This window comes from Pseudorasbora parva, chromosome 9 (genome assembly GCF_024679245.1).
Source record: "Pseudorasbora parva isolate DD20220531a chromosome 9, ASM2467924v1, whole genome shotgun sequence".
Classification (NCBI taxonomy): domain Eukaryota; kingdom Metazoa; phylum Chordata; class Actinopteri; order Cypriniformes; family Gobionidae; genus Pseudorasbora; species Pseudorasbora parva.
Genome location: NC_090180.1, coordinates 21,214,268 through 21,240,529, shown reverse-complemented (window position 1 = coordinate 21,240,529; position 26,262 = coordinate 21,214,268). Strand labels below are relative to the sequence as shown.

General features: G+C 40.6%; 1 protein-coding gene across 3 annotated transcripts; it reads right to left on the bottom strand.

Moving 5' to 3' along the window:
- Window positions 1-471: 471 nt before the first annotated feature.
- On the bottom strand, window positions 472-25,705 carry LOC137089591 (glutamate-rich protein 6). Of its 3 annotated transcripts, none has more exons than XM_067453181.1 (11): window positions 25,246-25,705; window positions 23,148-23,206; window positions 22,810-22,923; window positions 22,628-22,720; window positions 16,159-16,328; window positions 12,732-12,793; window positions 10,042-10,211; window positions 9,179-9,261; window positions 1,692-1,847; window positions 1,141-1,363; window positions 472-1,008 (listed from the first exon to the last, which is right to left on the bottom strand). In XM_067453181.1, the coding sequence occupies exons 1-11, from the start codon at window positions 25,274-25,276 to the stop codon at window positions 748-750; spliced, it is 1,422 nt and encodes a 473-aa protein (XP_067309282.1). In that variant the 5' UTR covers window positions 25,277-25,705; the 3' UTR covers window positions 472-747. The 3 variants fall into 3 exon arrangements, with proteins under 3 accessions (XP_067309282.1, XP_067309284.1, XP_067309283.1); XM_067453182.1 differs by having other exon boundaries at window positions 474-1,008; window positions 22,810-22,920; XM_067453183.1 differs by lacking the exon at window positions 23,148-23,206 and having other exon boundaries at window positions 473-1,008; window positions 22,810-22,920.
- Window positions 25,706-26,262: the final 557 nt, after the last annotated feature.

Sequence of the window (26,262 nt, the reverse complement as noted above, 5' to 3'; positions counted from 1 at the left end):
ATTATCCTGTCTTTTCTTCCCAGTCAATATTGTGCATCACATGGGAAGAGGCTAGTGCAGCAGATATTTTCTCTGATCAGGTATCCCATTTGTTTCTGAGCCAATAAATGTTGTTTGATGACTCGTTTTCCGACGCAGGGTACTTCATTTGTTTTAAGTTGTTTGCTCAATGCATGAGACGCCTTTAATTCTTTGCATGTGTAAAAGTAGACATGATTTAATTTATATTTGTAGGCTACTTTTATATTTTGGAGCAACTAACCCAACTCCTACTCTAAACCTACCCACTTCTCAACAATATAAACATGTAGCAGGGAAATAAAATTAGTCACAGGTATTGTGACTACACAAAAACAGTATAAAGGTATTAACTCATGTTGCATTCGGAAGTAATACAATATCTTAATGTGAAGAACTTATCTTAATGTTTTAATCGCTGAAATGATGCGACATAACTCATTCAAATGATACACCTGACTCTTTAGCATGACTTTATTGGTCGCAAGACACATGAGAGCCAATGGCATTTTACAGTGTGTTAAAAAGTGATGCCGAAGGAAACTGACCAAGCGTCAATATGTGACCAATAGGAGACTGCATTGAATTAGTTTGTCTATGTCCAATTACATTTCATGGAGAGGGCTGGGTTTATGACATACACTGCATTCTGGGGTGATCGATCGAAACTGCTTTAGCTTCACTTTTCAGGACTTGTGTGGCACACTTAAGCAAGAATATCATGTCAGTTCATAGACAGGCCCGCAGACAACGCTGGATAAAGGCTTTGTCTGGCTCTTCCATCTGCACTCTGTGGCTCAAACTCTGAAGCCTTCGGACCAGCGAGTGAAGGAAAGGTGGAGGTCTGACCCGCAGATGTGTGGGGCTGGATGGGAAGGTTTGGCACTGCTGTAACCGTATCAGAGCCATGTGAAGGCCGACCTTGCATGCTAAAAGTACTAGTTCCTCTTTGCACATGAGGGGTTGAGCAGGCACGTTGTGTTCTTTGGACTGTAAGTTGAAACATGGAAGACATAACACTAAGCTGGACTGATCTGAGTTGAGTAATAAATGTGACAGATCAAGATGTCTTATATGAATAGCTAAAATTGGTGAGCCGATTAAAAGACAAGACTTTCTTACCGACTCACAGTTGCCTACTCTGAACCTGGCTTGCTGCCCTGAAGCAAGGAATGACACAAACACCAACTGTTGCCCAAGAACTCGAACCCCTATATTTCTGTTGAGAGACAGAAAGAGTGGTCTCAGGGGTGTTGGTGTTTGAGCCTGGTCTGTCCAGCTCCACGTTCTGATCCTTCTTCCGCTCTCATCTAGACTCCGCCCACCCCAAGCATCCATACTCAACCTGCGCCACAGGAAACAAGAACCATATCACAGCAGATTAGTCACAGTTCACATAACTTTATATTATATTACAGTTTAGCTGTGTTTATAAATTAAATTTATAAAGGGTTAGTTTATCGGCATTTACTCGCACGGGACTGTAAAATAAAAGTTTTATAAAATTGAAACTCTTATGGATTTGGAACGGCATAACGGCGAGTACATGATGACAAGTTTCATTGTTCGTAAATTAATCCGTTAAAATGTTGGACTTTCCCCTCCTCTTGATCAAGAATCAGTCCATTTGAGATGTTCGGATCTGTGTCAGTGTAATAGCAATAGGACTCTACCAAATGCTGCCGTTGCAATGGTAACAAGTGGCTCTGCCATTGGACTGAAAGAGGGCTCTGATTGGACAAAGAGTTGTCGTCATGTCATCCCGTATGATACAGATCCTTTCCTTCTTACAGCTGAGAATGATGACAGCCAGGTTACCTGAAGGATAGCTATTACCATGACAATAAGGACAAACAACATCAATTGATAATATGACATATGAAATAATGGAGAACATGAAGCTCCAACCTTAGGAGGAAAAAAACAAAACACATAGCATCAATATGCGGTTTGGTGCAGTTATATTTATGTGGCTGAGAAGCTAATTAAATTCTGATGTATGTAATGTAGCCTACTTTTAAACTACTTACATAAAATATCTATAGATATCAGTCACTCTGTATCTCCCAATAAAATTGTAACATGCATGTTCTGTTTTGTCATTGTATTTTGGTTCTGTTTCTGTTGACGATTTGGCATAATCTTCCTGGACTTGGTGTCATAGAAACAGGTCCATAATCCTAAACATTGCTTGGGAGCAGGCTTATTTCATGTAAACAGGATTAGATTGCATCTTTTTAAACTGGGTTGATACCTAAAATCTGTCCCAACCACTGCTACTTTATTATATGAGTTCCTTACTGAACCAGGGGAACAATAATTAAAAATAATAGTATAAAAATACAATTTATTGAAAATATTATTTATATAGGTCAGTGGAGGTGACAAATTATAGGAGTGGATTGATGCATTGGCCCTCTTCAAAGAACACAACAACAGTAATCTCTTTATTCCAATCCACAAATTGTTTGAAGAACCAAATTAGCCAGAGTTTAGTTATCAAGATTAGAAGATCCTGATCTGTCAAATCATCTCAGATGTATTAAGCCCTGCAGGGTGCATTTCCCAAAAGCATTGTTAGCCAACTTAGGTTGCAAGTTTTATCGTTATCAGCATAGTTCAGTGAGTCTGTGTTTCCCAAAATCATAGATCCAGTGAACATTCACAAACAGCATCACAAAGTCATGTGGTGGGATTTCGACCTGTGGCTAGAAACAAGTACGACACACGTCGACTTAAAGGTGCCCTAGAATGAAACATTGAATTAACCTTGCCATAGTGAAATAACAAGAGTTTCGTACATGGACATCATACTGTGAGTCTCAAAAACCATTGCCTCCTCCTTCATATGTAAATCTTGTTTGTGAAAAACACTAGGGAAAAACAAGCTATTTTAAACATATCGCCAACTGTGACGCAATCGCTGAGATCCTTAATATGTATGCCCCCAACATTTGCATGTCAGTTCATGTTGTTTGTCAGGCGGAACTATGCAGTGCGCAGCTATCGGGAGCTCAGCAGATAAACAAGCGTCACGCGAGGATAGCAAAAATGGCAGCTCTCATGGACACAAATATCATGTTGCAGGCTGTGCAGGGGATGTGAGGAATTTTCATAGCCTTCCCACAGATAAACAATGTCAACAGTCATGGTTGATGTTTATTTACAATTGGATACTGCAACAAAGTAATTCAAAGTTGTTCGTTTGCTCGGCCCATTTCACCACAGAGAGTTTTTCTAACCTGTGAATTTGGGTCTCGATGGTACAAAAATTGAGATTGAGCGAGCACATCGGATGGGCCAGTTCCAGGAAGGAAGAAAGCAGAGGAAAATTTTGGTCAAGCTTCTGAGATTTAAAGATCGCCAGCACATCCTTTTTTTCTGCGAAGAAATTAAATATTTACATCAACGAAGACTTTTCAGATGTGGTGCAGCCAAGGAGAGGGGAATTGCTGCCTAAACTGAAAGCAGCCAGAGAAAAAGGTGAAAGAGCTAGTCTAAGGTATGACAAACTTTTTTCATCCAAAATTATTTGGCCTGCCATTGGACAAAGAGAATATGTTTACTATCCAACTCAAATTGTGTTTCATTGATGTTTTTAATCTTTTGTAAATGTCATCTTTATTTGTAAACTTGTCAAAGAAAGGATTAGCTCATTTAAACATATGCAGTCTTAGAAACAATATTCATGAAATCACAAGAATCTGTTCTACAGAAAATATTAATGTTTTAGCTTTATCTGAAACACATCTAGACGACAGTTTTGAGAACTCACAAAAAGTGGGGGAGTTGCATTTTATATAAAGGAGAATATTGTTACTACAATTAAATCAGATTTAATGTGCAGAGATATTGAAATATGGTTACAGATTAATCTTCCATTCAATAAGCAATTTTTGGTTGGTTGCTGTTATAGACCTCCAAACTCCAATGTAGAGTATGTACAAACAATATGTGGAAATATGGAAATGGTTTTAGATCAAAATATAGATATCTTTCTGCTTGGGGATTTTAATATTGATTGGTTTTCAAAAAAGTGCTCATTGCATAAAAAGTTGATTACAATGGCTACTGTATGCAATCTCGAACAAGTGGTGACACAACCCATAAGAATTGCTATGGATAATACATCTAAATCAACATGCATAATCATATTTCTACTAATGTTCCTGATTTATGTTCACAAGCTGTTTCTGTGGGGGGAGGATGCAGTGATCATAACCCGACAGCAATTTCAATAATAATGAAAATTCCTAAATCTGGTGGAAGGATCATGTATCGTAGATCGTATAAAAACTTGAATACCAGATTGTTTGTTGATCAGGTCATTAACTTAAATTGGTCTGCAGTTCTTCAGGAGGAGGATGTAAATGCTTCTTTTAACATTTTTATGGACACTTTTAGTAAAATAGTTGATAAACATGCACCTCTCCGGAAAAGATCTATAAAAATCAAAAGATTAGATGAAGAGCTAATGTCCCTCATGAGGCAAAGGGATAATGTCAAAGATATGGCCTTCAAATCAAAATGTGATGTAGACAGAGCACATTATCGCAAGTTGAGAAACAAAGCTACAAAATTAAATAACATAAAGAAAGCATATTATGGACAACAAATCTCCAATTCTAGGAATGATAGCAAACAATTCTGGAAAGTATTACAGGATTTGCCGTGTAAAAAGTCAAATAATTTGAATATGTACATGATGGTGACATTATTAGTAAACCATGATATTGCCAATCATTTGAATGATTTTTTTTATATGCAAAGTAGAACAATTAATATCTTGTATGACAATGCAAGATATTGAATCTCCTTGTGACAATGTTAGATTTATTATGAGAGGGAAAACTTGCTCCCTGTCATTTAATACTTGTAGTGAGGACAACGTTAAGAAGTTGCTTATTTCCTTATCTGATGAGAAAACGCCTGGTACTGATCATCTTGATGGCAAAATGTTTAAAATTGCTGCAAATATTTTGTGCAAACCAATATGTCACATCTTTAATAGTTCAGTTCTCAGCAGAGTGTTTCCTAAGCTATGGAAACAGTCTAAAATTGTCCCTTTACTTAAAGATGATAAGGCAGGGTTTACTCCTTCTAATTGCAGACCAATTCATATTATTCCTGTATTAAGCAAAATATTTTAAGTACTTATGCTAAAAGTATGCTAGAGTACTTTACATTAAACAAATTGCTAACTAGTTGACAGCATGCCTATAGACCAGGCCATTCAACTAACACTGCATTAGTGCATATGGTTGATCAGTGGCTTACATATATGGAGGATAAAAGACTTGTTGGTGCAGTACTGATTTTACAGCTGCATTTGAGGTAATTGACCATGATATTCTGTTGTCAAAGCTCAAGTATTATGGATTCTCACAATTGTCTGTTTCACTGATAAGGAGTTATCTCTATGGCATTAATGGTACACTGTAAAAAAAGGCAAATTTTGAACTTTTGCAGTACAATCGACTTAGATGTTTAAGTTATTTCAACTTAAATTATGTTAAACTGACTTTAAAAAATGAGTTACATCTTGTATAACTAATAAAAACAAGTTTAACATTTCTTAACTTATTTTGATGAGTTAAAACAATGAAAAAACTTATGTTGTCATAACTTATTGAACATATAATTTTTTACAGTGTAGTTTTTTCTGATAGTAAATGTATATCATGCAGTATTCCACAGGGCAGCTGTCTGGGTCCACTCTTATTTTCATTTTTTGTGAATGATTTGCCCCATGTTGTTAGAAATGCAGAAGTTGTACTGTATGCAGATGATGCAAGTTTATTGTGTGCATCTCCTTCAATAACCAATCTAAGTATGAACCTTTAAAAAAACCAATTACATTTGATTATCAACTGGGTTAATTTGAACAAATAAGTTCTAAATATTTCCAAAACCAAATGTATTGTTTTTGGTACTAAACATTTGTTACATAAACCTTGTAAGCTAAATTTGACTATTGATACAACTTTGGTTGAGCAGGTTACTAAAATTAAACTCTTGGGTCTCAAGCTGGATAATAAGCTCTCATTGACTGATCAGATAAATCATATTGTTTCTAGGATGGGCAGAGGCATTGCTTTAGCTAGGAAGTGTGTGCCGTTTTGTCCACCCTCAGTCATGAGAACAGTAGTCCAGTCTTTGGTCTTGTCACACCTCGAGTTGCTCAGTTATTTGGTCCAGTGCTACACTTGAAAAAATCTTCAACTTGCACACAATAGAGCTGCCAGAGTTGCTCTTGGCTGTTCCTACAGGACCAGTGTGAATGAGATGCACACTATATTAGTATGGTTGAAGGTACAGGATAAATTAAAGATAAGTCTTCTGTGCAACATGCATAATGCCATCTATAAAAACAGCCCCAGATTTTTTGTGGATAACTTGTGTACAGTGGGTATTGCCACCAACATTTCTCGGCAGGTCAGCTCTGGTGATTTAGTTGTTCCTTTTGCACAGTCAATTTGAATGAGGAGAACTGTTCTATTTACATCCTCAGTAGCTTGGAATCAACTGTCAATGTGTATAAGACAAATAAGCAACAGATCTTATTTTAAAAGATGGTAAAAATGTATGATCTGTAATGAAAACTAAGTGTAATGACTCAAATTGAATTGTATTTATTCTTTTGATAACATATTGTAAAAAGTGTAATGTGATTGTGTATAATATGTTTTGATATTGTAAAATGGACCCCAGGAAGATTAGCGACCACTCGTAGAAGCTAATGGGGTTCCAAATAAATAAATAAACTCTGCATTAATATTCACAACCCTTCCAAATAAGGCAGTAACAGAGAATTAAATCCTAGGGACAATTTCTAGGGTTGTAAATGGACCAGTAAAACTGTATCTGGACAATTTTTTACCTTGAATAAGCCACATACCCTCTATTTAGATATCAAAGAACAATTTAACATATTGTTTCAAATCATTCTAGGGCACTTTTAATGAATAATTATATTGAGCAAAATAAGCAAACTGTCATTCAGTACAATCTATATGTTTCATTTTGAATTCAAATAATTTTACATCTTTTAGTCAGTATTGTTTGTTTAATGCCTGATACACGTTGTACAATTTTGTACCATCTTAGATGAAAGATGAACAATCGTGGCAATTTCTATAGTCGCAGCTTCTAAACGATGGGGCTACGTCTTACAGTGAGAGAGGCTCAGAGACAGCCAAGATAACCTGTGATAATTTTATTTAACAGTGTGAGAAATTTAGCATGATCATCTCACAGCGTGTTTGTTGATACGATCTAAGTCTACTAACTATTTAATAAAAGTGCAACATGAAATGGCGTATAGAGCAAATCAAAGTGACATGCCGTTAAAACTCAAGCCCTATTGGCAAAATTGCCATGTCAAGTTGGCCTCTTTTCCCTAACCATGACGTTCATATTTTCCTCATTCACATCCTCTTTTTTGTCATTTTCATACATGTTGTACCCAAGTTTATTAGATCAATGTCATACAGTGTGTTTTGTAATGATCTTATAGGATTGCCAAAAACACACAGTCTGTAGCAGGAATTAAGGATAGTTATTTTCCTGAGCTTCTTCCCTGCGATTCACCAATGTTTTCTGAGCAGAATTTACTATTAAAAACACAGCTCCTGTCAAATATTGTATGTCTTAGTAAGATGATATTTAAATACTTAGTTTTATAATAAACGCTATTGGATTGTGGGGGCAACACATAATGCATTAGAAAATTAAAAGAAATATCTATGGATAATAAGTAAACCTATCATGCAGTCCAGCAAGATTGAGATCTTGAAATATTTATATATATATATATATATATATATATATATATATATATATATATATATATATATATATATATATATATATATATATATATATATATATATATATATACACTGTAAAAAAATTGGTTGTTTTTTGTTGGTTTAACTTAAAAAAGTAAGTAACCTGGTTGCCTTAAAATTTTGAGTTTATTGAAATTAAAAATTTGAGTTGATACAATGAAGGAAATTTGTTTAATAAATAGAAACTCAAAATATTATTGTATCTGAACAACACAAAAAATTTGATAAATCATGAAATTAGCAGTATTTGGCATGTTTCACTGCGTCATCAGAAATAAAACACACACAATTACCCAATATGCTTACAAAATCTTTTAATAATATTTTAATAAAGGTTGTCGAAGCTCAAAAATGTTCATTGTATTAACTCAAAATTTTAAGGCAACCAGGTAACTTTTTTTCTAAATATTTTTTTTTACAGTGTATATATATATATATATATATATATATACACTCACCTAAAGGATTATTAGGAACATCCTACTAATACTGTGTTTGACCCCCTTTCAGCTTCAGAACTGCCTTCATTCTATGTGGTATTGATTCAACAAGGTGCTGAAAGCATTCTTTAGAAATGTTGGCCCATTTTGATAGGATAGCATCTTGCAGTTGATGGAGATTTGTGAGATGCAGTTGTCAGAGGATGGGTACATGGTGGTCATAAAGGGATGGAAATGGTCAGGAACAATGCATTTAAACGATGCCCAATTGGCACTAAGGGGCCTAAAGTATGCCAAGAAAACATCCCCCACACCATTACACCACCACCAGCAGCCTTCACAGTGGTGACAAGGCATGATGGATCCATGTTCTCATTCTGTTTACGCCAAATTCTGACTCTACCATCTGAATCTCTTAACAGAAATCGAGACTCATCAGACCAAGCAACATTTGTCCAGTCTTCAACTGTTCAATTTTTGAGCTTGTGCAAATTGCAGCCTCTTTTTCCTATTTGTAGTGGAGATGAGTTGTACCCGGTGGGATCTTCTGCTGTTGTAGCCCAGAGAGAAATTGAACAGGTGTTCCTAATAATCATTTAGGTGAGTGTGTGTGTGTGTGTGTATATATATATATATCGGAATTTAATTAAAAGGCATTTACTTTCTAAAAATATAAACTCAGTTAATCAATCAGGCGACAGAAGGCATGTAGAAGATTGTGTACAACAGGTTTTTCATCAAAGATCATGTTGATAATTTAGAAGCCTTAAAATTTTGTATATCAAATATGATTCAGCATAGCCACTTTCACACAGCTATTATGACTTAAAAAGTTCCACTTAATATTTCAGATCATAGCCAAAAGGATACAAAACTTGTGCAGAACTATCTGGAAACACCGTGAGAAATTTATCTCCATTAGAGTAGTACTTCTCCAAGAAACTTGAATTTTGCTGAAAAAAAGAGACCAGATGTTTAGTTTAAGGACATTATTATGGAAGCTTGTTTCTGCCACTTGTTTTCGTTAACTGACACTTCTCATCTCACAATTCTAACTTTATAACTCGCAATTATTCATATTGTTCTCGCAGCTGTGTGTTATACAGATATAAACTTGCTATTCTACAAAAAAATCTGAATTGTGACATTATATTATATTATATTATATTATATTATATTATATTATATTATATTATATTATATTATATTATATTATATTATATTATTGTGGCGAGATGAACGAGCGAGGGACATGGGAGGAGCGAGTGAGAGCGAGTCCTCTCATGAGGGAGCTCGGAGGCATTTAAGGATGAGCGACACCAGTCAAGGACGAGAGAGGACCAGTCCTGGACTTTACGTTGAGTTTTGTTTATGGTTTGTTATGTGTGTGCGGGCAGTCGTCCGTGAGGGGCTGCCCGCAGTTTACTTTCGTTTTGTTTATTTAATAAAAGTTGTTGAATGTTCGCTGGTTCCCGCCTCCTTCCTTCCCATTTCTATGAACGTTATTACGATTATATTATATTATATTATATTATATTATATTATATTATATTATATTATATTATATTATATTATATTATATTAATTATTGGTATCCCTATAACGTTACCCCTAATTTACCGGACAGTGTATCCACGGTCACGCTCCAAAATGCACACAAAATCTCAGAACTTGAAACTTCCAAACCATGATAAATCAACTTTCTAACAGAGTGAATTATTATGGTCAGTTACCTGGTGATGAGTTAAGCCAAACTCAATTGTCGCCAATGCAGAAGACTCATCACGTGTCCAGTGTCCAGAGATCTTCTCCATGTGCATGTAATCTTTAACTTTCCAAAGATCCTCTTTGGGTGCGCAGTTAGAGAGACGGAAACTGATGACTGCTTTATCATGAGGCACATCTGAGAAGAGAAATTCAAAATGTAAATACTCAATGCACTAACAGGGCGGAGCAGATGAAGCCTCTCTTCTTCTGTCGACACATGGGATGGAGCATGGAAGGCCTGCAGACCCATAAACCATGCCATGCTAAAAGGCACTTTGGGCTAGACTCAGGTCTAGGATGCAGGATGGCTTGGACTACCCGAGGGGCAAACTCCAGGCATGAGGGAGAGTTAGAAAGGGCCTAGAGGTCCCCCATTCTTTAAGGGATGTAATAGCCAAGATAAAATCCATCTTGAATGTCAGGTTCTTAGCTCATCCTCATCCGGGGCTCATCCTCTACACACCACGGAGGAACCGTACGACCAACTGGTGCCTCCCCAAAGGCCCATCACTTAGATGGGTGTGCAAAGCTGCAATGGCAGCCACGTACACCTTAATTGTGGACGGGGTAAGACCAGCAGAGGGGCAGGGGGGACAGCCCTCAAAGGCCTCGCTGGAGTAAGGACCTCTTTCCCGAACCCTTCCTAACCTGAAGAAAGGTCCTCAGATCCACCTTTTTGTCTGGAGTCTTCTGGTGAGAATGTAGCTTAGGCTCCCAAGCTCTCGGAGGGGGAGCTCTAAAGGCAATGCTCTCTTTTTGCTCTTGCCGGTACAAGGAGCACGTTGATGGCTGAGCCACCTGGCAGCAGCCTTCTTAGACCTTGAGCGGCGAGGGAGGTACTGCTTAAAGTCTGCAGACTGCTTCTTTGCCTCCTGAAACCTGTCGGGACCGCATTAATGGCGTCACCGAACAGGCCAGAAGACGAGAGCGGGGTATCTAGGAGGAAGTCCATATCCTTCTCTGTTGATGCGAATGCTGCCATGGAGCGGGCCACCTCCATGGTAACACGGAAAGACGAATCTGCAGTCCTACACAGTTTCGGAGATATCATCAGGGCCCGGACCCTCGCCCTCATCAAGGTCGTCATGGTATGCCTGCATAATAGCCATAGTATGCAGGCAAGCACCAACCCGACCCTCCACCATATAAGCAGGGTTTTGTGGGCAGAGTCTAGGCTTTTAAGGAAGATGCAGCGTCAGGGAAAGGTAGCTGGCTAAAGCCTCTTTTTCCTAGTCATGGGAGTAACAAGGGAGTAAATAATGACATAATTTTAAATTATGGGGGGGCATGGTCATTTTTGTTACTTGTCCATCCATGGGCATATTGTCAAACACATTGGCCCTCATTTATCAATCTTGCGTAGAAACGCGCGTATATGTTGGCGTAAGATTATGCTTACACTCCTCTCACCGCCTGATTTATGAAGCTGTGCGCACCTCTGCAGTCCAGGTGTACGCAATACTTGCCCTTGATAAATGCCGCGGCTGAAAACGATCGTCATTAGAATAACACGCCCCTATATATTCAAGTCTCCGCCTCCCCCACGCCCTCATTTTACGCCATGGACAAACAGAAGACGACAAAGAAGCGAAACTTCTCCGACGTGGAGATCGGGCGCGCTCAATCACCTCACCAGTCCACTAGTCAGGGCAGTGATTAGGACATAAGTCAATGGGCTGACTCCCTGATCAGTGCCCTGACTACTGAACTAGTGAGATGATTGAGACACGCCCATCGAGACCATCACCAGGGAAGTGGGAAAAAAACGAAATTGTTTTATTTGGGAGTTTAAAGAGTGGAATTAAAGGCACCTACAAAAACAAAATATGGACACAAATAACGAGTACTGTTAATAGTGTGGGGGTTGAGAAGCGCACTCCAGCAGTTTATATAGCTGTTTGGATGATAAATTACCATCACTGCATTATTTTACAGCACGTTTTGAAACAATTAGCATTTAATTTCGTATCACGGCACATGTATTGGGGTACAATAGTGATGATGATGTGATGTGGAGTAAGATTCATTCACATTAATAATTAGGCTACATGACGATTTGTAAGATTCTTCTTATTATTATGATTATTATTCTTAATGACGCTTGTTATTTAGAAGAAGAGTGTCGTTTTTATTGATTTTATTATTATTTAAAAGAAGAAGGTCATTTTTATTATTTTGTCAGTCTGAATTATTGTAGTCCCAGTCCGTGCGCCGCTGCCGGGCCAGGCGGGCCTGAAACGTCAGATAAAGCGCACAGGCTCGCGACTGGAGGATTACATATGCCTACAAATCAAACGCTTTGGTAAAGTCACACAAATTAAACATTGACGTTCATGTTGCACAAAAATAAACACTAAATGTTGTTGTTGTGGTTTTTAACAGTGGGTCATATAGCATATCTTGTTAGTGCGTTTTGTGGTGTTAGGAATTGTTTTTCTGCGCATTTTCACACTAACTCAAACGTGCGTACACCACCTCCTGAGCTGGCGTAGGATTTGAGCGTGCCGTACGCCAACGTCCATATTGATAAATCTCAAAGTCACCGTGGGTTTGGGTGTACACAAGGTGTACGCTGGAAATTTGGTGTACGCACTTTTGATAAATGAGGGCCATTGTCACACAAACACACTCTCACTTATATATTGTGGATACTCACTGTTCTTTGATACCAATAAACTGGAGTGAGCAGCTCTGTCATTTCTCTGCTGCTGTCTGAAACTAAGCCAGAGGAATGATAAGTAAACAAAATACATATTCCAGTTTTCATAACATGCTCAAGTAAAAACACAGCAGAGGTCATATGCCATGTTTACACTACCATGTAATGGTATGGGGTATCAAATGTTTGGGGTCAGAAAACTTGTTTTTTATGGTTTTGAAAGAAGTTTGTTCGGCTCGCCTACATTTATCAATTAAAATACAGTAAAAACAGCAATATTGTAAAATAATATTATAATAAAAAAATTATATAAATTCAAAATGTCAAAAAGCTGATGTCAAAGCTGAATTTTATTAGCATCACTGCTCCTGTCTTCAGTGCCACATGATCCTTCAGAAATCATTCTGGGCTGCATTTCCCGAAACCTTCTTAACTCTACGTCATTCTTAAGCTATACCTTAAGGTATCCCTTAATGTTAATATGTGTTTCCCGAAACAAACTTAGTTAAGAATACCTTCTTTAAGTCTTACTTTCGTAAGGTTGGTCTGGACCACTCTTAGCTATACCTTATCACTATTAAAAGTTCATTCCACTAGTGGCCACCACTGTGAAAAAAAGTTTCTTTATATGTCAGTCTATACGAATATAATTCTGAAGTTGTAATATACACCCAGTGTTCAATTAGGCTAGTTGAATTGTTTTTTAGTTTTTTTTTAATGCAAGGATTAAAATTGTCATAACATTTTTAATTACAAACACTAATGGTTGTTAGCTTTTTAATGATATTATCCAAAGGTACATCAGCTGGCAAACCATTAGACAGGAAAGGCTTAGGAGTCTATTTAAAGGGAATGATTGTGAAGGGGAGGTTAGTCAAACTTTGGCAGCGAGGCAGCGAATAGAATTGTGCTAAATCAAAGACGGCGCCATCCGCAGAGCCATTTAGTCGTGAAAACTTTAGCCCCCTGGCTATCATGTCAGAAGCTGCTATTAAAAATACATTTCGCCTACCACGAAAGCAAATTCAGCAGCTTTTAGATCTTGTTGGACCAACTTTTTTGAGACAAACTGGACGGAGCTCAGCTCAGCCCTTAAATCAGCTCTTAAATCTGAAAGATCAACTATTTCTGAAGCGCTTAATTTATAAAGAAAATTTTTTTCCCCCGCATAACGCAGTGAAACAGCCCCTGCATAGAGTAAATAATCAACTCTTGAGCCATCGATATAAGCCAAATCAGCACCGCCGCCACGGACAGCACCTGCTAACGTCGCACTTAAGAAGGTTTACCTTAAGCGACCTCCTTAGGTATAGTTCGGGGAACACACCTAGAAATGGTATACCTTCAGTTAAGTTATGCCTTTAGAGTCTTCATAGCGCGCTTAGAGACAACGTTATCGGGAAATGCAGCCTTGATATTTTGATTTGCTGTACTGACCCCAAACTTTTAAAGGTGCCCTAGAATGATTTGAAACAATATGTTAAATAGTTCTCTATTATCTAAATGGAGGGTAAGTCAAAATTTGTCCAGATACAGTTTTACAGCTCCATTTACAACCCTAGAAATTGTGCCTAGGATGTAATGCTCTGTTTTTGCCTTATTTGGAAGGATCGTGAATATTAATGCAGCGTTCTGCTCTGATTGGCTGTTTCACTCCACTGCTGCTCAATGACAGCATCTATATACATCTATACCATCCGTCATAGTAATAATTTTTCAATGATAGCCTCTCAACTTTGAATCAAGAACTGAACTAGCGCGTAAATATGTTGTTTACAGTAACGTTACAGTTTGACAGTAGAGTACTGATTTAAAAGTCGATTTATTTAGCCAAACAAAGTAATGTAGAAGCCACTCAAAATAGTCAGTGTCGTGTTTACTACTCATATGCTGCAAAATACATTTAAATTTAATCATTTAGCAGACGCTTTTATCCAAAGCGACTTAAAAGGCGACAAAAAAGGGGAGAGCAATAGAAGCAACGAAACAAACAGGGCCAACAACCTGTAAGAGCAGTAAGAAGTCTCAATTAATTAGCCCAGTACACAATTTTTTTTTATTTTTTATTTTTTTATAGCCATCTACAATAGCCACCTACAACAAAAACTCACGTATGCAAAATACCGAACACTGGATTTTGATAGCCATGATAACAACCCATTAGGACTAAGGCTTTTGCCCCAGCTGTTGTCGTTAATGCAGATTCAGTGGCCCAATGGGTTGGTTTTGTATGGCATTCTAGCTAAACGCGCAGCAATAGCCGTCTACAACAAAAACTCACGTACGCAAAATACAGAACACTGGATTTTGGAAACTGGAAAACTGGAAAATCATCCTACTTTAGTTCTCAAAAATGTATATTTATTCAACACATTGAATAGAAGCCTTGTCAAATGACTATTGATTAGAAGCCTTGCCAAATGACTATCGTTTCAACTTAGATGGTGAAGAAGGTGACGTTAACTACAATGATCGACTGAGCTCTGTAAGCAACTAAACCGTAGTTGTAAACATAGTTAGTTTCTGAGTTGTGTTAATGATGAAATATAGGCTAATTTAGATTTCAGTCCGTCAAGAGGGATCAAAATTCATATCTACTGTTGTATTTTATGACAACACTGGCAGGAAATAATATTAACCTGTCATTTGACAAACTGTTATGTAGGCTACTTGGAGTTTCCAATTGTTATTTTTGCATCTTGCGTTAGATCTAGAAAACACAGGAGATATTATCGTAATGTTGTCTAACTAAGAAACTTTCAATTTAATCTGAAATGGGTTCGACAGTCACAAAGTGAATAAACTCACTATTTACTGCTTGCAGGAATACGGTTGAAATCGGCCCTTTTTTCAGTATCAGACGCCGAGCGAATCCTGCTATATTGCCCCAGGTTAGAAAAACTCTCCGTGGTGAAATGGGCCGAGGAAACGAACAACTTTGAATTACTTTGTTGCAGTATCCAATTGTAAATAAACATCAACCATGACTGTTGACATTGTTTATCTGTGGGAAGGCTATGAAAATTCCTCACATCCCCTGCACAGCCTGCAACATGATATTTGTGTCCATGAGAGCTGCCATTTTTGCTATCCTCGCGTGACGCTTGTTTATCTGCTGAGCTCCCGATAGCTGCGCACTGCATAGTTCCGCCTGACAAAGAACATGAACTGACATGCAAATGTTGGGGGTGTGCATATTAAGGATCTCAGCGATTGTGTCACAGTTGGCGATATGTTGAAAATAGCCTGTTTTTCCCTGGTGTTTTTCACAAACAAGATTGACATATGAAGGAGGAGGCAATGGTTTTTGAGACTCACAGTATGTGATGTCCATGTACGGAACTCTTGTTATTTCACTATGGCAAGGTTAATTCAATTTTTCATTCTAGGGCACCTTTAAGCAGGAGTGTATTACAACACAAACCTGTGTTTTCCTCTTTCTTTTGCTTTATCTCGTAACTCTTCGTCCTCACTGATGAAGGGGTCATCTAGTCGACCAGGTCCACTTGGCTGTGTCTCAGAATTTCTCAACGACAGATGCTTTTCATTGACCACAATCTCAAACAACTCTCTGTAGTTTTCACAGCAGAAGTCCTGAAGTCCAATTAGACATTTATAGATTCAGAAAAAAGTCTTGACACAATATTTGGATAACGCATTACAAGTTACGTAATGAGATGACTTTTTTTTACTAGTAAAGTAACAAATTACTTTAATTTACAATACATTATATGAGTTACAGTAATTTTCCTAATTAGTAACTCAACTTGCTTTGTTGTATTGACAACTCTCCTGTCCCCATGTTGAGAGAAAGTGTAAGTGTGCACTATGTAAACCTCATTGTAGTTTAGACTAATGTGAGCATTTACTAATCTCATTTGCACAAAAACAGATTCAGTATTCCTCAAATTAATAAAAACAGTAAAATGCCAATGGAATTACACAAACCTAATTAGATTTTGAACAATACAAAAATACATTAGCTATTAATCACATTTTGTATTTAATTTGTGTGTTTAATACAAATCTTCCAGTGAGATTCTGAATGCAATGGACACTTTGGGCCTGTCCAAATACCCACACTTGTGGTCTTGGCCACTTGAGAGCTTGTCAATGTGAAAAAAGATAATTGCACAAGACTGTCTCCGGTCTTAAAAATGCCAAAGCGCAGTGCCCTGAACGCACACTAAACCCACACTATCTTGAATAGCACTTTGGAGCGTTATTTAAAGCTGAGCATATCCCAGCATGCATCATATTTGTTAACTCATATACCCCCCGAAATCATGAGGTGTCGAGGAAAACATTCTACTGTAAGTTTTGTTTGTAAAACATAAAGTGCAAAGATTAGTAAACTGTGTATTGTGTACAACATTTGCAACTGCTTTTTATAACTTAATTAGAAGCAGCAAAAAATTTTAAATAGTTTATTCTATTCTACAGGGACTGATAAGACATTTAGAAGTATATTTTAAAAAGCAAAGTATTGGAAATCAAAATGATGCTCTGTTAAGATTTGCATTTTTGCAACACTGTATGTCCCATTGGGTAATCTAATGTTCTACACAGCTGCAGTTTTCACGCCTACTTGAACACTTCGGCTAAATTTGCTACAGGAAATACGTCAAGTGGTCACGTCCAACGGCCATAAGTTTGGGGTTACATCCAAAATGTAACTTCCTACACTGTAGATAAAAAACAGTTGTGGCAGGGGAGGCGTGGTTTTGCGGGATCGGCAGAGGGAGAGAGGAGGCGGAGCCGAGCGGGGCGTAAGTGGGTTAAGTGCAAATGAATAACACCTGTCTCTGATTGCAGTAGTTGGCGTGGAGAGACGGCTTAAAAGCCACAGCAGAGAGAGACGAGGGAGAGAGAGATTTGGACTGGGACTGTGCGTGGCTGCTGGAGGACGACAAAGAACAGAGCTGTTGTTGAAAAGTTAAAAGAGTTTTGAGTGTTTTGAGCATAACGCCAACGTGCGTACTTTGGGTTTGATAAAGAGAAATAAAGTTGCAAGTCCCAGTCACGCCGACCCCGCCTTCATCCTTACATCCTTGACCCGAACCACACTGGTGCCAAAACCCGGGAGGAAGAAGTGTGCATGGAAACTCCATCCCGCCACCCACTTGCGGACCTGGTGCAATCGCTCGCGGGCCTCCACCAGGAAACTCATCAAGATCTGCGGGCCGTCAGGGAGGAGCAGCAAAAAAGATTTGAGGCGCTCCTCCAGGCCCAGCATGAGGACCGTGAGCTGTTCCGGAGCTGGATGGACCGGGAGGTTCAGGCCAGTCCCAAACCCGCCAGCGACTCAGCCGCCACCATCGCGCTCTCGAAGATGGGACCGATGGACGACCCGGAGGCGTTCATCGACCTCTTTGAGAGGTCCGCTGCCGCTCGGGACTGGCCCAGGGATGACTGGCCAATGCGGCTCCTGCCCCTTCTATCGGGAGAAGCGCAGGTAGCCGCCCACCAACTGCCAGTCAAGAACCTCCTGGTCTACGACGACCTCAAGCGCTCCATCCTGCAGCGGGTCGGCCGGACACCGGAACAGCACCGCCAGCGGTTCCGGACCCTGGCACTCGAAGAGTCCGGCCGGCCCTTCATCTTCGCGCACCAGCTCCGGGACTCGTGCCGCAAGTGGCTGATGGCCGGAGAATGCGACGCCGAGGGGATCATCGATCGTGTGGTGCTGGAGCAGTTCGTCGTGCGGCTTCCGAGGAAGACCGCGCAGTGGGTCCAGTGCCACCGCCCGGCGTCGCTGGACCAGGCCATCCAGTTGGCGGAAGACCAGATGGTGGCGTGCCACGGGGTCGGCGAGCCCTTGCCAGCGGCTTCTCTCTCTCTCTCTTCTCTCTCTCCTCCTAACCCCGCCCCGTCTCTCTCCAAACCTGTCCCCGCTCCCAGGTCCAGAGCCGGAGTGCCACCCCGGCCAGCGCCGAGGTGGAGAACGGGGGCTGCGGCCGAGACAGCGGCGACTCCCCGGCCGGCGGCCCGGGGAGGAGGGAGCCTAGATCCGTTCCCGGGATCAGTATCCCCGTCCCTCTCTCCACGCCAAGGGCTGGACCCACTTACAGCCACTAGGGCGGCGGGGAGGCCTGGGCCGGCTTGTTGGCGCTGTGGGGACCCGGGACACTTTATTGATCGGTGTCCGATGATGGATGTGGGGACGCTGGTCCGGGTCCCCGACGCGCCACAAGCCGCCCCCGATCATGCTGGCCTGTACCAGATACCCGTGAGTATCAAGGGGGGTACCTATCAGGCTTTGGTGGATTCGAGGTGTAACCAAACCTCCATCCATCAAAGCCTGATTTCACCTAGGGCATTGGGTAACAGCCGCATGGTTAAGGTGAGGTGTGTGCACGGGGAAGTGGTGGACTATCCGTTGGTGCCCGTGGATATCCAATTTAGGGGACAAACGCATAGTGTTGAGGTTGCAGTTAACCCGCGCCTCCGGCATCCCATAATTCTGGGGACGAATTGGCCAGCGTTTAATAAATTATTAGGGCACTTATGTGTGGATGCCTCTTGGGGGAAGAACGGAGGTGGAAGGATAGCGGTTGCGCAGGCGGGCGAGGTGGATTTGGGACCGCCGGGGGCAGTTCCAGGGGAACCGAGCGCAATGGGTCCGCCCATCTTCTCAGAGCGCGATGACTTTCCCTTGGAACAGTCCCAGGACGAGACGCTCAAAAATGCCTTTGCTCAGGTCCGTTCCATCGACGGCCACCGTGTCCACCCTGAACAACCGCTCTCCTATCCGTACTTCTCAGTAATAAATAACCGCTTGTATCGGGTGGTCCAAGACACCCAGTCAAAGCAAGATACAACGCAATTGTTAGTACCAAAAAGCCGCCGGGAAATGCTTTTCAAGACGGCTCATTCCAATCCAATGGCGGGGCATTTAGGTCAAACGGCCACATTAAACCGTCTCATGGCCCGATTCTTTTGGCCGGGCATTCACGAGAATGTACGCCGGTGGTGTGCGTCTTGTCGGGAATGTCAGTTGGTGAACCCACCGGCCACCCCAAAAGCACCGTTGTGCCCTCTCCCATTAATGCAGGCCCCCTTCGAAAGAATTGGTATGGACCTCATCGGGCCATTGGAACGGTCCGCACGTGGACATCGCTTTGCGTTGGTGCTCATTGACTACGCAACACGATATCCCGAAGCAGTTCCTCTCCGCACGATTTCAGCGAAAAGTGTGGCGAGCGCTCTGTTTTCATTAATCTCCCGGGTGGGAATCCCGAAAGAGATTCACACCGATCAAGGCACGGCGTTTATGTCACGGACGATCCGCGAACTATACGAATTATTGGGCATTAAGGCGATCCGTACCAGCGTCTATCACCCACAGACAGATGGTCTGGTGGAACGTTTTAATCGCACGTTAAAAACCATGATTCGTAAGTTCGTTCACGAAGACGCCAAGAATTGGGATAGATGGCTTGAGCCTCTGTTGTTCGCTGTTCGCGAGGTCCCCCAAGCCTCCACGGGGTTTTCCCCCTTCGAGCTGCTCTATGGGTGCCAGCCGCGGGGGGTGCTGGACGTCCTTAGAGAGGATTGGGAGGACGGGCCTTCAGCGAGTAAGAACGAAATTCAGTATGTCCTGGACCTAAGAGCAAAACTCCACACTTTGGGGCGGCTATCCATGGAGAATTTGCTCCAGGCTCAGGACAGACAGAAACAGCTCTACAACAGAGGTGCGAAGCTGCGACAATTTTCACAGGGAGATAAAGTGCTTGTATTGCTGCCCACGTCCAGCTCGAAATTACTCGCGAAGTGGCAAGGACCCTTTGTGGTCACGCGGCGAGTCGGAGAACTCAACTATGAGGTGAGCCGGTCGGATAGGGACGGGGCACGTCAAATATACCACCTCAACCTCTTAAAAAAATGGTCAGAGGCGGAGTCAGTGATGCTAGCCACGGTTGTGGGCGGGGAGGAGGATCTCGGGCCGGAGGCGGTCCAAAAGCCTCATTCTCTCGCTCTGGCCTCGGAAGGGGGATCACCTCTCACCCTCGCAGCTCACTGACGTGAAACAGCTACAGGCCGAGTTTGCCGACGTGTTCTCGCCCCTACCGGGGCGGACTGACCTCATCCAACACCACGTTGAGACGGAGCCGGGCGTGGTGGTTCGCAGTCGGCCATATAGACTACCGGAGCATAAAAAGAAGGTAGTGCAGGACGAATTAGAGGCGATGCTGGACATGGGGGTAATAGAGGAATCTAACAGTGATTGGGCGAGCCTGATAGTTTTGGTGCCCAAAACGGACGGCTCCGTGCGATTCTGTGTAAATTATCGGAAAGTCAACACGGTGTCAAAGTTCGATGCGTATCCAATGCCAAGGGTGGACGAATTGCTTGATCGGCTAGGGACCGCTCGTTTTTATTCGACGCTGGACTTAACGAAGGGATATTGGCAGATCCCCTTGTCTCCAATGTCTAAAGAAAAGACCGCTTTTACCACGCCGTTTGGATTGCACCAATTTGTCACGCTTCCATTCGGGTTGATCGGGGCCCCCGTAACCTTCCAGCGACTGATGGACAGGATTCTCCGGCCGCACGCTGCATATGCCGCTGCCTATCTAGATGACATTATCATCTACAGTACGGACTGGCAGCGCCATATGCAGCATCTGCGTGCTGTACTGAAGTCGCTGAGGAGGGCGGGGCTAACCGCCAACCCGAAGAAGTGTGCGATTGGGCGGGTAGAAGTAAAGTATCTGGGCTTCCACTTGGGTCATGGGCAGGTGCGTCCCCAAATTGATAAGACAGCGGCAGTTGCGACTTCTCCGAGACCCAAGACCAAAAAGGAGGTTAGACAGTTCCTGGGGCTAGCGGGATATTATAGACGGTTTGTGCCTAATTATTCGGATCTCGCTAGCCCGCTGACTGATCTAACTAAAAAAGAGGTACCAGATACGGTTCAGTGGACGGAGCGGTGCCAGCAGGCTTTTACCCAGATGAAGGCTGCTCTGTGTGGTGGGGGGGGGGGCTGCAGGCCGGACGACTCCCCGGCCTGAGTCGGGCGGTGGGGGTATGTGGCAGGGGAGGCGTGGTTTTGCGGGATCGGCAGAGGGAGAGAGGAGGCGGAGCCGAGCGGGGCGTAAGTGGGTTAAGTGCAAATGAATAACACCTGTCTCTGATTGCAGTAGTTGGCGTGGAGAGACGGCTTAAAAGCCACAGCAGAGAGAGACGAGGGAGAGAGAGATTTGGACTGGGACTGTGCGTGGCTGCTGGAGGACGACAAAGAACAGAGCTGTTGTTGAAAAGTTAAAAGAGTTTTGAGTGTTTTGAGCATAACGCCAACGTGCGTACTTTGGGTTTGATAAAGAGAAATAAAGTTGCAAGTCCCAGTCACGCCGACCCCGCCTTCTTCCTTACATCCTTGACCCGAACCACAACAGTATTTGACAAAAGAAATATGTCTGAATTTACAGTCCTCATAAAAGTGTTGACAAAAAGTCCCCAGGTGACCTGCTACTTCCGGCGAGATTCTAAAGTGTGCACATGATGGACACTTGACAATCCCATAAGGGCATGGGGGAGGATTTCTGAATGGACAGCCTGTGTGATTTATATGTGAAAATTTGTTTTTGCGAGCATTTGTTACGCTGTTTCCAAATGTGCATATGATAACGCACTTCATAACGTGTTATATGCACACACCTCTAAACCTACCCAATGGGGAGACGACGCGTATCATACAAACGTAAAAACTAGTTATAATTTAAAGCTGTAAATAAATTAAATAAAAGTTGGAGTTTTTTATTATTCTGTATATTTACTGTTTTGTTGGCATTGCGTGTGTTGTCTTAAGAAATTTTTTATTAAAAAGGTAGCTTTCCCCAACAATGAATAAGTGTACATATCGGCCATATGTTCTTTCTCAAGAGACAAACCTCTTGTGTCTCTGCATGTCCCAGATCCAAAGGAGGACAAAATCTTGAACCGCAGAACTGACAGCATATTGGAGAGTCCCGTTGAGGTTGGGGCTTGTTAAAACAAAAGTTATTTATTCAAAATTAGTAATTTTCTAAGATCTTACACTTTTACAATGACAGAGATCAAAATAATAGGCTACCTGATGACTGTACATTCTCTCCTGGGACTCTCTTTTGTATTTTAGGAATCCTGGAAGCCCTCGACAGAGATCTGGTGAGGATTCCAGTGTTTGGAAATACTCCTGCTCCATCTGCTGGACAGGAAAGAACATGGTGTGGAGAGACCATAAGGGTGAACTTGATAAGAGAATCAGCACACATTTTTAAAACACTACTTAAATAGGGGCATCAGAAGCTGTTTACTTGTTGTATATACATTTGTACACACAATAAAGGGACGTATTTGATTTGGATAAAGTACAAAAAGAAAATTGTATAAAGCTTTCAGAGTCTAAAAATATCACAATAAATTTCTTACACAATCAATATAATTGAGGAGTGTTCCAATCTCTGAATCCATCACTGCAGAATCAGCATCTGATAAAATGAAAAGCAAGTTGAGTGTTTCAAATATCCCTTTTTTGTCTAATTAGATTTTCTTAAAGGGTTAGTTCACCCAAAAATGAAATTGAAGTCATTAATGACCCTAATGTCGTTCCACACCCATAAGACCACACAGTTTAAGATATTTTATATTTAGTCCGAGAGTGTATGGAAGTGTATGCACACTATACTGTCCATGTCCAGAAAGGGAATAAAAACATCATCAGAGTAGTACATATGTGACATCAGTTAGTTAATTAGAATCTCTCTAATATTTATTTGAGGATTGAACACAAACGAGGAAGAGAAGACAATGCTGAATAAAGTCGTAGTTTTTGTTATTTTTGGACCAAAATGTATTTTCGATGCTTCAAGAGATTCTAATTAACTAACTGATGTCACATATGGACTACTTTGAGGATGTTTTTATTTCCTTTCTGGACATGGACAGTACAGTATGCCTAGAAACGCTGTCAGACTAAATATAAAATATCTTAAACTGTGTTCTGAAGATGAGCGGAGGTCTTACGGGTGTGGAACGACATTAGGGCGAGTCATTAATGACATCAATTTCAAGGGTGTAATTATGGTTTGAACATTGGCAGGTTTAAAATGTATTGTACCACAGATTACAAAATACATACTTAGTAATTTGTAATGTATTTTATCTTACAATTCTGACCCCCCCCCCCCCTCCCCTTCAGGATAGTGAGATTTAACTCAATAAAAATTCTGATAAAAAGTCACAAATACCTTATTATTATTATTATTATTATTATTATTATTATTATTATTATTATTAAAGTCAAAATTCTAAGAAAAATATCACTTTTTACCCTTGCAAATTTATATCTCACAATTCTCAGAAAATATGTCTGAATTGTAAGATCACAAAAAGTCACAGTTACATAAGCAAATGACTAAACATGAAACATGAAAACAGTAGTGGATCATCTAAGGTAATGACAGACAGTTAAAGGGCAAAAATATTTAGCCAAAAATGAAAATTATTGATTTTCCCATGATTTACTCATTTTCAAGGCATCCTTGGTGTATTTGACATTCTTCTTTCAGATGAGCACAATCAGAGTTATAAAATGTCTGGTTTGATCATTTTTGAAGTACCTTCCGTGTATGCCGTCACATATTACGTCATGACGCAGCACCAATGAGGATTGGACAGATTTCATTCATGCTTCAGACATGCTACGCTGGGGGGGACACTACATTCCCCAAAGTGCCGTCACAAAGACACAGTGTCTCGTTCCCTTCTCGGGGAACATGGGTTATAGTCACACTATTTTTTTCGCTGCAACATTTTAGGAATTGTTGCCTCTGCCCATTTTGACTTCTGAGAGACACTGCCCCTCTGAGAGGCTCTTTTTATACCCAATAATGTTGCCAATTGACCTAATAAGTTGGTCCTCCAGCTGTTCATTATGTACAGTTAACTTTTTCTCTTATTGCTACCTGTCCCAACTTTTTTGGAATGTGTAGCTCTCATAAAAACCAAAATGAGAGCAACATCAAATGTTGAAACAACTTTTTCCCCTAAATGTATTAGATTTGTAAATTATTGCATTCCTTTTTTATTTACAATGTGTACATTATCACACATATTGTTTATATAAATAATACTTTTATATAAGATATAGGCTGCTAATTACAGTTAAGATTATTGATGGCTCCTCATTTCTTAGGCCAATGTTAACCGTATTCTTTCTGTTTTTTATATAGCATTTGTAATGAAAAATAGCAACATACAAATTTACATAACTAGCTACAACATTGTACTGTTTTAATATATATTTCTAGTGATAAATATTTTTCTTTAACATATTAAATGTTGTCAAGATGGTCAGAATTTACCACAATACAATAGAACATGATGGCACATTAATTTCACTTGGATGAGTTGTAGAAAAAGTTTTAAACCCAAATAAACAAAATAATAATTTTGTAATTGTACAAACAACCAGCAGAATTCTGCCACACAACATAGTCTGCATAAGATGATGAATTCACATGCTCACCTGGCTGAAAAGTTATCTTTTGATTTTCCATATCACATTCCTGAGGTAGGCTATATGCCAGGGTGTTCTGTTCACAAGTCCATTCAATTGTCTAATTGTACTGCAGTTTCTTATGTGAAAGTTCCTGAACTAGCTACTGTCTAATAAAGTTCTATCTCCCCTTTGTCACGCTGATCAAACCTGATGGAAGGAATGTTTAGACCATTTGGATCGTTCCACAGCAGTGCATTGGCGCCCAGTTCAGTGTTGATGGTATCCATGGATATCTGAGAGCCATTAAAGGAGTTGTCCAGCCTGTAATGTCAAACTCTGTGGGAGACCGTGAGCGTTCAAACTGACTTGAGTGCCGAAATACCAGATTTGCATTTGTTTCTTATGCTCTTTGCACAGCTAAGTCCTCCATATAGCACATTTTATCGAATTTCTCTCACTACATGTTTGTATTTTTAGTTGTATTTGTTTGCAAATTACCATCACAACAAACAGTAGGCTATACATAATGTGAGAGGCGGTGGGAATGTTCATTATAGTTTGTCAGAACACGGTAACTCGATACCAGCCCTGCAACCGAATACAACACATTAACGTCTATGTGGGGCCTTTAAAACTTTGCTATATTAAAATGATTAGGCCCAAGTGTTATTTAAATATAGGCTATACGCACGTTGTTCGTGCTAAACCCAACAAAGTGGCGTTTTACATGCAGTAAGATACATTTAAAAAAAAAAAAAACTAACCAGAGTATAGCTCAGAATAACGTTTTATATTTTAAGTGCGGAATCCAGCTGCAAATAACTCTCGCGTAGAATATAGCCCTTTTTTAAGAAAAGAAGAAACAACGAGAACTAGACCAGAATCTCACGTGTTCATTAAAGGAACATGATTTTAGGTAGGCTACACGTTAATTTACTTAATATGCCAATGCCAAGGCTTAACAGCACGTCACTCAAACATGCAAGCAGAATGGTCTGGGAAAATAGCCTACCTGGAAAACTGTTCAGTTTTTTAACATGCATT